At 40.9% G+C, this 14,422-nt stretch overlaps 1 protein-coding gene across 2 annotated transcripts in view; it reads left to right on the forward strand.

Annotated features, from left to right (window-relative positions):
* The window catches only part of Abca13 (ATP binding cassette subfamily A member 13), a 399,663-nt gene that overhangs the window by 164,378 nt on the left and 220,863 nt on the right, over positions 1–14,422 (forward strand). For both annotated transcript variants that reach the window (XM_050141226.1, XM_050141225.1), the window contains exons 34-35: positions 1,066–1,135; positions 2,637–2,768. In XM_050141226.1, the coding sequence (XP_049997183.1) occupies positions 1,066–1,135; positions 2,637–2,768 (202 nt within the window). The remainder of the gene's footprint in view (positions 1–1,065; positions 1,136–2,636; positions 2,769–14,422) is intronic.

Consider the following 14,422-nt stretch of genomic DNA (forward strand, 5'->3'; position numbering starts at 1 on the left):
CCCTGAAACATAATAGGCCATAACACTCTTCAAAAACATTTTGTTCCGAGGATGAGGTCTATTAAGTTGCCCCAGCTGGCCTTGAACTCACTCTATATCACCTATAGGTTTTGAACTTGTGATTTCCCTGCCTTGACTCCCAAGTAGCAGGGATTATAGGCATGCAACAGCAAGCCCAGCTGTTTTGCTTTTGTTTTTGTTTCCTGGGAGCCAAATATACTTAATACTGATACACACACGGGCTAAATTGTTCTATTCAATTAGTGCCTGCTGCACTGATATATTCTAATCTTCTTGATTAGCTTATATCACACCTGCAGCAACTTAAAAGCAATAATTTTGTGATAGAATCAGCCATGTATTCCTATAATCAAGAACACAAATCTGACCTTTCCTATCTCCTGCCCATAAACTCCTTAAACATAGAATCACAGATGACACAAACTGAGATTCAAATGCTCCTATTTTTGCCTATAATTCAGTCCTCAAGTCTAAGGCATCTTTCCATACTGTATTTGTTTTGCACATGCAAATGGTTTCTAGCTAGTAATGACCTCTAACTCTGGTACGTCACCTTCTAAATGCTTTTTTAATGGTTTTCCGTTTTTGACATAGGCCCTCTTCCGCTGAAGATAAAGTGACAGCTTCCTTTAATACACTCCTTTTATAGTGTGGAATTGTGGAGACGTCGCATCAGTCTGTTCAGAGAGTGCTCCGAGGCATGCATTTAATAATAAGAAATAGTAAATTGCTCTATTCCATTTCCCCCTGTTTTGTGCTGCACGTTTCTGTATTCAGTGCACTGGATTTATGACACCTCGAATGTTGCGGTGAAAAGAAGTAATTCCTTTCAGCATTGAGAACAGGCTCGTGAGCGTGATTTCCAGAGTGGCCAGACAGTGCTAATCCCCTCCAGATTAGATATTTAAGCCATTGTCTGAAGCAATGTGATCTTAGAACCTTTGAATTGGGAGGGGTCTTCTTTGAACTTGGTGTGGTGAGGTGAGGTTTCTGTGGTCATAATTAAACACTAATGACTGTTTTCCCCTCCACCCACCTCCGCAGTGCTTGCTCTCAACCACAGCCTTCGGACAAGGAGTCTTCTTCATTACATTTCTGGAAGGGCAGGAGGAAGGTAAGGCCTTTTCAGAACATGGCTTTATGCGAATAGGGTTCAGTAACATATAGCTATCAAGCAACGGAACTGGCAGAAAGTCTTGTTACCAAGTTAAAAATCTGGAAGGAGATCTCAGTATCCAGTTTTGCTGATAGAAAATGTCCCCTCACTTAGCTGTTTGGTTCTGATAACAGTCGAAAATAATCATGTCACAGCACCTCTTGCTGCAGATACCACCCAAGTCTAGTGGTAGATCCAGGCTAGTGCCCAGGTCTTACTTAGGGTACACAGTCAATCTACTGACATTTCAGATTCTTCCAAGAGTAGGGCTTGTGTGTAACTTCTATCTGCTAGACCGTGGTTGGCCTAGGATGAGCCTTTATCACCTCTTCTACACTCACCTTTATTATTTTCTGGGTCTGATGTCGAATTTGCAAACAAAATGTCGCAGGTATCACTTCCATTTTCTGTACATATTTACCCATACATCCAGTTTAAACTTTTTTTTGAAATAAGTTTTCTAGCTCAGGTTAGATTTGAACTCCCTGTGTAAGTGAGGATAACCTTGAACTTTGGATCCTCTTGCTAGCATCTCCCACTTTCTGGGATCACGTGCACACACTACCACATTTGGTCTACACAGTGCTGGGGACTGAACCTAGGACCTGGTGTGTGCCTGGAAAGTAAACTTACCAACTGAGATATATATACAGGCCCTTAAACTAATTTAAAAATGTATTGGCAGCACCATTTTACTTACATTGTATTTTTTTAAAAAAATCATAAACTCCCTAAGTANTATGGTTTTGGGGTGTGCTTTGGAAATAAAAGAAAATATAGGCCATAGGTAAAACTCAATATTGGATGTTACTGCTTTGGGAAGTCACTTTGCACTGTTAGATTTATTCAGCTTTTCCAGTAACATATGTTAAGATGCCCTTTTGATCTTAAATGGTATTTCCTTCAAATTTCCTTCAATTGATCTTCAAAGCAAGAACTAGACCAAGAAGATACAAAGGAAAAGTAAATTAATTGATTCCAATGGTTAAAACTTTTTAAAGCTGGGTTCTAACTTAGTGCCCCAGTGAACAGGAAGAGGAATGTTCTGAGCTTACATTGTAATCCAGGAGTAAATCTCAAACATAACAAAATAATGTTTTTTTTCCTACCCTAGAACTGCTGTATATTATTTAACATATTTTCCAAGAGCAGAGTATTATGTAAAGTTTCATTAAACCATACTTTTTGTCTATAAATACAAATTGCTCTTTAATTAAATCAGTAAAGTGAGTTAGTCTTTAGTTAAATCAGTAAAAAAAGGTATCAGCGAGTCTCAGGGAGAATGGTGGAGGTTGGCTCAGAGGTAAGATTACACAAGCTTTTGGAGAGTTAGCATTGCTGGTATCGACTTGCTTTTGGTTGTACAGGAGGCTTCTCTAAAACTAGTCCACTCCCTCATCAAGCAAGCCTCCAGTAATGGAGTAGGCTCATGCAGCTCAGTCCTTTCTTCTCTTGCCAGGCATTCAGTGGAGTCACATGTACCGAGCTCCAGAGCCAGGAGGCATGACCTTTGGCTGGGTCTGCTGGATGATTCTGTTTGATTCCATCCTCTATTTTCTGTGTGGATGGTATTTCAGCAACTTGGTCTCTGGTAAGAAGTCTTCATTTTTATATGACAGCAACATAAACTTAAAACAGTTCTTACACCTAGGCAACTGAATGTTAGAATGTAATGCTTCATAGTAGCTCCCCGAAAGAGAGGTCTTAGGAACTACTTTCAAAGGAGCTATACATTTTGAGAGAATGTATATTCCAAGTAAAGAGCAAAATCCAGTGGAGGTGTCACAGGATGAGTTAAGTGGAAAGTTCTCTGACCTCACCAGCAGCTCTCACCAGGTGGGCTCCCATAGACTATGCAGCCAAGCTCTGTTTCCCCAGGACAAGTGTGTGAATGAAATGGGCACGAGGACAGTCAGGCCAGAGGAGTCTGGGGCCTCTGGAGGTGTTTCCCTACACATAACTAAGACATATAGGGGGATCAGTGATAGGGTAGGGGAAGCGTAAGTGGAAAGAACTCCCCTGGGGGCAGGCTAGTAGGAACCAGATTCTTGAGGAAACCAAACAGGGTTGAGGATGTTGGCTAGTGGGCTAGAGGAGTGGGCAGTTAGAAATCCCTTTCAGATCCAAGCTTGTAGGGAAGGTAGTGTCCTAGGTATGAACTTCTGTGAATGTAACATGCTTCTTTCTTAATGTGGCAGACATGGCCTGGAGGCAGGGCGATGACACCTGTCACAAGGGAGGGCGGGGCAAGACAGGAGTAATGTATTTCTCTGCGAAGTCAAGAGAGATAGAAACACACATTTACCATATTGGTTCAGGCTAAAAGACAGAAAAATTGCTTTGTAAGGTTAAAAAGCATTATTAGGACTGACATATGGATGGTATTAGATTTTATTGAATTTTCTTATAACTCTGGCTTTATGCTTTCCAGAAGAATGGACTTTAACCTTCAAAATTAAAAACTATAAATACATATTCCAAACACAAATGAAAACAGAGGGATGAATGGAAAAAGGAATCACTTTTGTTGTTGTTGTTGTGAAACCTATTTAAGAGTTGGGGAACTCATGGAATTCTCGATGAATTCCATAAACATAGCACACATAGAGCACAGGTCTTTGAAAAGACGTTTTCAGTGGTATGAAAATATGGCCTCAAGAATAGACATAAGGTATTAACTCACCAGATAATTTATTTTGGAAAAGTAGGATTGCATGAAATTAGAAAGTAATAAAATGAACCTAGAAGGTGAAAATTGGAAAGAAGGTGGACAAGAAGCCGGCTAGTGAAGAAGCCAACAAATGCAATAAAGGCATGCTTGTGATGGGGTGGTGTTCCTTAACAGAGTGAGAATGCAGTCATGAGCATGGGGAACTGAGCAGAGGGGCTGGAGAGTTGGCTCCGCTGTTGAGAGCTGCTGCTCTTACAGAGGACCTTGCTCAGGTCCCAACACCTATGCTGGGCAGCTACAACCATCTGTGACTGTAGCTCCAGGAGACCTGACACTCTCTTCCGGCTCTGTCAGCTCCTGTATTCTTGTGCTCATATTCAGACACACACACACACACACACACACACACACACTCGTTCACTTGCCTAAATATAAATCCTAAAATATACAAATTATTTTTTAAAAGAAAGAAATGAGCCAGGCTAGATAGAGTAACACAGCCTAGGAATGCCAACATTTAGAAGGCAGAGGCAGTGGATCATGGGTTCAATGGTATCCTGAGCTACACAGTAAAGTCCTCTTAAAACAACAACAACAACCAGTGATCCAAAGAGAAGGAGGAATCAACAGAAGTAAAGATAAAAAGGCTAATAGAGCTTGAGCCTTTGCTGGTGCTGGGCCCTGCTCCTTGGAGGAGCCCGAATCAGCTAGAACTAAGGGCCATCAAGAAGGGTCACCAGAAGAAAAGCCAGATGTGATCATCTCACAACATTCACAATTCCTAGGAAGAAAGTGTCCGGATAGAGACTACCTTCAGCAGTGCTGAGATAAGCTAAAAATGCGTTCAAGGACCGAGAATGTTCTGTCATCTTTTTTACTGTTAAAACCCAAGGTACAAGGATCCTGATGTCTTCATTGGGGTTTTTATTGCTGTGATAAGAATACAACTAAAAGCAACTCAGGGAAGGAAGTGTTTATTTCAGTTTCCACTTCCACATTACAGTCCATCACTGAGGGAAGTCAAGGCAAGAACTGAAACAGGGCCGGAACCTGGAGGCAGGGGTGATTCAGAGGCCACAGGAGGGATTCTGCTTCTTGGCTATTCCCTATGAGCTGCACAGCCTGCTTTCTTGAAGTGCCTAGGGTTGCTGTCCAAGAGGTACCACTGCCTGCATTGAGCAGGGCCCTCCCACATCAGTAGGCTGGGGGGAGGTGGGGGGAGGGGAAGACAGGGGGAATGTGGTCCATATGTAAAATGAATACATATATATGTATATATATACATATATATGTATGTATATATATAAGGAAACTACCACAGAGGCCTTCTTTATGGATGCATTTCTCAGTGTGGCCCCCTCAGCTGTCTACATTTCAGTCAAGTTAACAAAACCCAACCAGAACAATTGAGCCCCTGTCAACTTGACACACAAACACATCATTAATTAAACCATGCACTTTCCTTCCTTTTTCATTCCCAAGGTCTCAGACTAGCAGCAATAGCACAATATAAAATATCCCAAGTGTTAAAGGTAGGTCCCATAGTCTTTAGAAATTCAAACACTTTAAACATTCAGTTTCTTTAAAATGTCCAAAGTCTCTTTAAGAGATCAAAGCCTCTCTAAAATTTTAAAGTCCTTCACTTGTGAGCTCCTGTAAAAGCAAAACTAAGTTACATACTCTCTTACTGCTAGACAGTAGAAGCAAAGCAATGTCACAATTTAATCAAAACAAACCCCAGCTCCAATAGTGTAAAGCATTAAGTTTCTGATGTCCGGGCCCCATTCCCAGTCCTCTGGGCTTCAAAGGGCCATGAGAGCAGCATCTCATCTCACTGCCTCTGCCATCCATAGCATGCACAGCTTGTCTCATGGGCTCCGGAGGGCTCTTCCCCACACCTGTTGTTGTTCTTGATGGTCACCCATAGTGCTGGGATAGCCAAAATGCTGGGGAGTCCACCACCCATTCCACAGTAGACTTCCCTGGGCTCTCTTCAGAGACCCTGACCCTGTCACATGGTGCCCCAAGCCTCAGAGGCTCTCCATAAACCCTTCAATCTGGGGCTTGTCACTGTAATTAAAGCTGCACCTTTACCAGTGGCTTCTCCTGTTCTCTTATCAATGAATTCTGTCCTCTCACAGTGCCAACCAAGCCTAAGCTGCTCTCTATGACCCCTTCATGCCTTTAAAACTATACCACCTGGGTGACTCAAATCGCCAAGTTGGGCTGGCAGCATGAGGTACAGCCTTGTGACCTCTAGACAATCAATTCTGTGTGCTAACTCTGAGGAAAAACTCAAAGATTTAAGGTTTTCAATGATACTGTTTTTTTTCTTCCTTTTCTTTTATTAAAAATAGATCTTTTTCTCATACAATATATCCTGGTTTTATTTTCTGCTCCCTCTACTTCTCCCAGTTTCTCTCCACCTCTCCTCCCCTCTGGACCCACCCCTTTTCTGCTTCTCATTAGCAAAGAAAAGGCTTCTAAGAGATAACAAGCAACAACCTGACAATATAAAACATAATAAGATGAAGTAAAAACTTTCATAGTGAAATTGGACACAGAAACTGACCGGGAGAAAAAGAGTCCCAAGAGCAAGCAAAAGAGGCAGAGGCCCACTCTTTCTCACAGTGAGAAGTCCTGTAGACATACTAAGCTGAGAGCTGTGATATAGACACAAGGGACCTGGTGCAGACCCATGGAGGCCCCGTGCTTGCTGCTTCAGTTTCTGTGAGCTCATGTGCACATTAGTTGATTCAGAGGGCCTTGTTCCTTTATAGGCATCTTCTTATATATATAGCCTTTTGTTCCTTTATAGGCATCTTCTTCTTTAAGTTAGGAAAAATTTCTTCTATGGTTTTGATAAAGACTTTTTCTGGTTCTCTAAGCTGGAATTCTTCTCCTTCCTTTATTCCTGTTATTTTTAGTTTTTTTTCATAGTGTCCCAGATTTCCTGGATATTTTATATCAGTTTATTTTTTTCGATTTAATATTTACTTTAACTTATCTATGCATTTCTTTTATATCTTCAGCACCTGAGAGTCTCTCTTCCATCTCTTGTATTCTGTTGGCAAAGCTTTCATATGAATTCCCTGTTCCAATTCATAAATTTTTCATTTCCAGAATTCTTTTCCTTTGTGTTTTCTTTATTGGTTCTGTTCTCCATTTTTCAGGGCTTGAGTGGTTTTATTCATTTTCTTCTACTGTTTGTATTTTCTTGGATTTCTTTATTTTCTTCTAATTGTGTTTTCTTGGCTTTCTTTAAGGGATATATTCATTTTCTCTTCAAGGACCTCTATCATCTTTATGTAGTTGGTCTTAAGGTCTTTTTCTTGTGCTTCAGCTGTATTGTACTATTTAGGGCCTGCTGTGGTAGGATAGCTGGTTTCTAGTAGAGATGCATCGTCCTGTTGTGTTTTTATGCATCTGGGTTTGGAGGATTAGAGGCCCAGGTGCTGATTTCTGCATTTGTCATTGTTGGGCAGGTGTTTTGTTCTTTTTTTTTTTTTCTGTTTACTCTTTGGATTTTAGGAGCAGGTTATGGCTATGTGTTGACTGTTTTCCTGGTTTGCTCAGCTGCCGGGTTCCCAAGGAATGCCTTGCAATGTTAAAAGCCAGGAGTACTGAGGTACTGGGGTGAGGGAAGGTCAGAAGAAAAGGTCTTTATGGTGTTTGGGGATGGGGTGGTAGAGGAAAGGGAGACTGCAGCAGATTTCCTGCTGCAGAACTTGGAATGACACTGGCGGCATTGGCTCTCAGGAGCAGGAGCAGTGGAGCGGAGCACTGTGGGTCAGCCTTCAGCCTACCTGTTGCCCTGGGAGGAGCAGCCCTTGGGTTGTCAGGGGATGTCTGCTAGGATTGGGGTCTGGGACAGAGCAACAGCTTGGGGGAAGGAGGTTTGCAGGAGAGATGTGTGGGTTCCACAGGAGATGGGAGCAGGGGATGAGGAAAGTCTGTCATAAGTGTCCTGCTGCAGAGCTGGGTATGAGTCTTGGAGATCGGATCTGGGAGGACAGAGAGAGTAATGCTGATCTCTTCTTCGTCACCACTAATTTCTCACCTCTAGCCATAATCAAATCATTTTCCCAGGAAACAAATTTTTTACTTTAGTGGTCTCTTGTTAATTACAGTTTTTTAGCCCCAGGTGAGAAGAATCACAGATTCTCAAAAAAAAAAAAAAATTCACACGAATGACCCTGATGACCTGATATAGTCTGCTTCCTTTTGATACTCCACAGGCCAGGCTTCCGGGATCTGCACTGCGCTCAGCTTTATCTTCTGTGCTCCCATAGAACAGCTCACTGAGCTCTGAGATCTCTATTGCTCAAATGCTATTGCAACTCTCTAAGACCCATGTCAGGTCTGTCCTAGCAAAACCTCACACCACGGTACAAATTTTGTCTTAGTGAAGGTTTCTATTGCTGCGGTCAAACACCATGATCAAAAGGAACCCAGAGCGGGGAGGGCTTATTTCAGCTTACGTTCTGTACCTCAGTCTATCACCTAAGGAGTCAGGGTAGGCACTCAAACAGGGTACGAGCTTGGGGGCAGGACCTGTAGCGCAGGCCACAGAGGATGGTTTACTGGCTTGTTATTCATGGCTTGCTCAGCCTGCTTGCTTAGAACATCCTGTACCAACTGCCTGTAGGTGGCACCATCCACTGTGGGCAAGGTCCTACCACATCAACAAGTAATTAAGAAAATGCACCTCAGATATGCCCACAGGTGAGTCTTATGGGTGCATTTTCTCAATTGAAGTACCCTATTCTCAGTTGTCTAGGCTTGTACAGGACCTCTGAACAGAACAAGGTTCAGGAAAGAACAAGAATGTGTGTGTGTGTGTGTGTGTGTGTGTGTGTGAGAGAGAGAGAGAGAGAGAGAGAGAGAGAGAGAGAGAGAGAGAGAGAGAGAGAGAGAGAAGAGATAAAGAGGAAGAGACGAAGAGAGACAGAGACACAGAGGGGGCATGCTGACTGTGTCTCAGCTCCACATGTCTTGGTGGTATAACTGTGTTGAACTTTTCATGTTTTCATGTAGTGGGGCTGTAGCTATTGCTGGCAGAGAAGCTGGGCTTCAGTCTTGTTACTGTCATTCTAGTTAGTTTAGGTCATAAGATGTTAGTTTACAAGGTGAGTGGTATCCCCAATGCTGGGTACTGGTGACAATGACTACTCTTGCTGGAATCTGGGGTGCTATGGAGCCAGGTAGAAAAGAGTAGCTGGCTGAAGAGCAGGTGAGAGGAAGAGGGTCAAGGTCCATGCAAAAGGATATTCAGAACGGTTCAGAACTCTCTTGTTGCCCATACTTAGAGAGGGGGCAGTCTCTAGGCTCCACCTCTCTGTCCACTGCGCTTTCAGTGTAGAAGGGAGGCAAGGACAGCAAACACTGTCACGTGTCTTTTGTGCTCAGGGCCAGCTCTGTAGCTCTCAGAGACAGTGTGTGTAAGAGACAGGATGCTCAACACTGAGATGTATGCTCTACCCATAAGGAAAGAGGTGAAACCATAAGAAAACAAAAATAGCAAGAGGAGGGTATAAGCCCATGATTATTTCTAGCTTGTGTGTGAGAATCATTTGAAAAAAAAAAAGAATGCTTACAGATATGCAAAATTCAGGAGCATTGCTATACAACAGCCATGGCTACAGAGCTGAGAGCAATGAAGGAGTTTCAATCTCCAAACTGTAAGATAAAGCACCTCACTTTGAATCTGATATAATAATGCACATCATATAAAAATAAAAATGTAGGTGAGCATCGCTTAGACTTGAGTAAGTGAAAAAAGAGGCTGTATTATTGAACAGGAATATTCATTATTATAAGTTGTGTTGATTTTTATGGTTTTAAGTTCTGTGGCTTTTAATATGAACATTACATTAATGCAATATAGTGAAAAGTACATAAATCTTTTAAATAAAAGTTTTCAATGTACTAATTTGTTTTTAATTGACAAATGCTTCTGAAGGATATCTAGAAATGTAAGTTAATAACAAAATCAAAATTGTTAAATAATAATGGAGAAATGGTAGGGGCTGGTAATTATGCAACATGTCTCTGTGCATTGCTAAGAATTAGAATAGTGCAGTACTTATATAAATTAGGTTGAGCAATTGAGAGGCTAGAGAGATGACTCTGATTAAGAGCATGACCTCTACTTACAGAAGACTGAAGTTTGTTTCAGCCCCATGTTGAATAGCTCACAACCATCTGCCACTCTAGCCTTCTGATAGCTGATGCTTTTTCCTAGCCTCTGTGGAAATTGTGCGTTCTCTCTCTCTCTCTCTCTCTCTCTCTCTCTCTCTCTCTCTCTCTCTCACACACACACACACACACACACAGAAACAGAGAAACAGAGACAGAGAGACAGAGAGAGACAGGGAGAGAAAAAGAGACACACAGAACAGAGTTGCTCTCTCTCACACACACACCCTTACTTGCATGCATTCATGAATACATGCATGCACATGCACATACCAATTATAAATAAAATAAACTTTAAAAAAAGATGGAGCAGTTGGTGTAGGGGGAGTATATTTCAGTGGTAGAGTGCTGACCTAACATGTTCAAGACCCTGGAGTCCCTCTTCTACAATGTAGGGATGGAAGTTACATAGATGTGGGAACTCACCCAAGTGTATACAGTTTGTTCTGTTCAATTATTACATTTACCATGAAGAAAAATACTAAACTACCCCCATAAATTTATTAAAAATTAATAATATACAAATAGGAGAGTTAGAATATAGTATAGTGACAGAGAACTTATCTCGAATGTATAAAACATTGGATTTGATTTCCAGCAGTACAAAAATGAAAATAAAAATAAATCACACTAAAAATAATGAAGTAATAAGAAATGCATGATTTTAGAAACAAGAAAAGCCTTTCCTCACAAGATGTCAAAGTCATAAATAAATAACAAAAACATTAAAAAATCAATAGATCTCACTATGTAAGGATTTAAATAAATATTTCAAACAATACAAATAAAATTATAGGTAAATTTATAAGCTTATAAAAGTTTCATGACTCTCTATAAAAGTTAAATTTCTCAAGTTAAAAATCAAAAAGTATATCTCAACAGCAATATCAACAAATCATTTGTTAGAAAGCCAAACATGCTTGTATGCCTTTAATGCCAGCATGTAGGAGGCAGAGGCAAACAGATCTCTATGAGTACGAGGCCAACCTGGGCTACAGAGTGAGGTCAAGGACAGCCAAGAGTATGTATAGAGACCCTGCATCAAAAAGAATGCTACTAGGAGGTACAGTCTTGCAGCAAACATAATGAACAGATTATATTTAGTAATATACATGTTTGTGTGTGTGTGTATGTATATACATGAAATAAAAACTAGTGAACAAAGAGGCACTAAGTTTGAAGGAGAGTGAGAAGGAGCATATGGGAGGGTTTGGAAGGAGGAAGGGGAAGAGAGGAATGCTGGAATTATAATCTCAAAAAAATAGTAAACATAAAAACAAAACTCAAACTATATCTTTAATAAACTTATGCAAGAGTTTAGTATCACACAAAAGCATTTGGTTATGAATATATAGGATATGGCCTTTTTCTCGTCTGGCAGGCAAATGTGATAAGAATGTTGATATTCAAGCCGGGTGGTGGTGCACGCCTTTAATCCCAGCACTCAGGAGGCAGAGGCAGGCGGAGCTCTGAGTTCGAGGCCAGCCTGGTCTACAGAGCTAGTTCCAGGACAGGCTCCAAAGCCACAGAGAAACCCTGTCTCGAGAAAACAAAAAAATGTTGATATTCAGTGTAGGGATATGTAAGCTGAAAGGAAAAAATAAAGATGATGCCAAATTGACTTTCATCAGATATCATATAGTATCAATCTGTAGTAACTGTACAAATTGACTAGACAGCGATTTAAAAGGGATTTCAAAGGGATTTAGTAAAGGAAAAACTAAACTACCTATCCCGGACCAGGATACACTTTGGGAATGAATTAGCATGATATCGGGAAGCAGCAAGTTCTGAGTGTGCATTGCAGTTGTTAACTGTAGGGACCATGGCATACAGTTCAGGTGAAGCTCTCATTCATCTCACAGAAATGGAGCTTTGTGTTAGGTTGGTCAACATCTGTTGCTCTCTTTCCAGAATAACTGATGGCAACCATGCTGGCAGCCCTTTGTGTCTGGCTGGTTTGGAGTTCTCATACAGGTAGCTTTGTCGTTCTGTGCCGGATATTATGTCATCCTCCAGGAGCCTTCCTCCTGTTCTAAAAGACAGGGCATGTTTATCAAGGTTGAATGATATATTCTGTTTTATATGTGAAAGCATTCATTGTTCCTTGGTTCATTATGAGAGGAGAGTTACATTGACTTTATGCCTTGCTCATTTGAGTAGTGAAGTCACCAACAGAGACGTGCCTATGTCTTTCCAACAAATGATTTCCGTCCCTTTGTGTAGACACATACAAACTGCTGGGCTGTACAGCAGTTCTGTGGTTAGTGTTTCGATGAATCTCTATTTGTATTCTATTGTGGTATCATAATTTTACATTGATACGAAAGGTATACGAAGATTTCCTTTTATCTACACCCTCACTGATAGTTTTATCATTTTTCTTTTAGCAGTGGCCATCTAAGTGAGTGTGAGATGGTATTGTGATTTTAATTTGCCTTTACTAGATTAGTAATGTTGAACGCCTTTTATGGACATTGGCTATTAGTGTGTCTTATTAGAAAAATATTTATTCAGGACATTTGATCTTTAAAAGGACTGGGTCACTGGCTTTCTGTTTTTCAGTTGTTGGAGTACCTTATGTGTTTTGAAATATATGTTTTTTGAACATTTTTGTGATCTGTCCTTTCTTTTTGGTGATTGCATTCTTCACCATACAAAAAGATTTTTAGTTTGATGTAATACTAAATAGAAATCCTCTTGAAAAGAATGATGGGCCCGGAAAGTGACTTGGTGGGTAAGGTTCTGCTCAGCATGGCAGTATGGATTTAAACTCCTGGTGGACCTACATGGCCAAAGAAAGGAATGCAGTTATACAAATGATCCTCTGACCTCATGTGTGCCACAGCACAAAACACATGCATATCATAAATGAATAAATGCAGTTTTAAAAGAGTTTTAAATAGAGGGAATGCTGTTCCCTTCAGTATCCCAGGTTATTGCAGCCCAGTAGAAATGACTCCTGTACTCCCATCCCCAAATCCGAAGATGTCATCTCTGAATCAGAAGTGTTTGCTCAGCCCTCAACTCAGGAGAAAGGAGTGTCAGGACCCAGTACTCTCTTTTCTCCTCCTGTGTGTGGTCCACATCCTTTCTCACTCTCCAGGTTTGCTTCCCATTTCTGAAGATGCATGTGTGACCTGAGTTTGCAGGTAGATGTGACCTCTCTTATTTGGACCTTGGGTGTCCTGGTATCAGAATTCATATTTCTAAATCTTTCCACCTTTGGCATCTCAGACACGAGTGATTACCACCTAGATATAGGAGGTGCAAACCTCTTCAAGGGCAGTGCTCAGAAGGAGAGAGTGTGGTTACAGGCTTCCTAGAATTCTGGGGAATGAGACATGACTGTCCTGGGAGAGCCTGAAAATATCTTTTTGGGGTAGGAGTAAGGGCAGGAAGTAGAAATGATGCCATTAAAGAAATTTCTTACAGCAGCAGGAATTATTCAAGATTGAACCCTAAAAGAATTGAAGGCAATGCCTACAGTAGATATTTGTACATTTCTATTCATGTAATGCTGTTTATTCACAGAGACCGAAGGATAGAATCAGCCCTAGGATGTAACAGCAAATGAACAAATCTAGAAGCTATGGTATGTTCATAGAAGGGGTCATTCCTTAGCTAGAGTACAAAAAATAATTCTGACACCTGTTAGGGGAGGCTGCTCATTCATTCCCGGCAGCTCAGACCTCAAATAATTACCCAGAAACTATATTATTTGCAATATTGTTTGGCCAATATCTTAAGCATATTTCTAGCTGGCTCTTATGTATTTGGTTAACCCAAACTTTCTGAGAGTTCTCAAACTTAATAGCTTCTTTAAAAAAATACTTTATGTTAGCCCCTTCTCTATTGGAATGAAATAAACATGAAAGAGAGCCTAGCTGTGTAGCTAAGTAAAAATTAAAGCACCATTTTAATCACAACATGAAGGAGAAATGGCAAGTGATTTTTAATAAATGGTGGTGGGTAGAAGAAACTGCCCCATTTGCCTTGGAAGACCACCCCAAGATAGTGTCTTCAGGCATGGTTCAGAGTCTTGGACTTCTTGTAAATTTATTTTTAATAGGTGATAGGCTAGAGGGTTAAACGCAGAAACAGTGATGTTAGATAATTGAATCGCAGAGACACTGAGTGGGGAGGTATTCTAGAGGGCGTATGACTGAGACTGAGTGGTAACAGGGAGCTTTTCCAGCAGTTGCGACAATGCATGAGTTTTTATAAACTATTCTTTTTAAAGATTTTTTTTTGTGTGTGTGTGGATGATTGATACGCATCACCATGGGCCCAGCACTCTGCCTGCCACAGATGAGGTTTAAACCACTGGTGTGGTTTCAGTGAGAAAGGTTTCCCAGAAGCTCATGTGTTGTTGT

The sequence above is a fragment of the Alexandromys fortis genome, unplaced genomic scaffold, assembly GCF_014885135.2.
Source record: "Alexandromys fortis isolate MF-2015 unplaced genomic scaffold, M_Fortis_MF-2015_v1.1 scaffold_7, whole genome shotgun sequence".
Classification (NCBI taxonomy): Eukaryota; Metazoa; Chordata; class Mammalia; order Rodentia; family Cricetidae; genus Alexandromys; species Alexandromys fortis.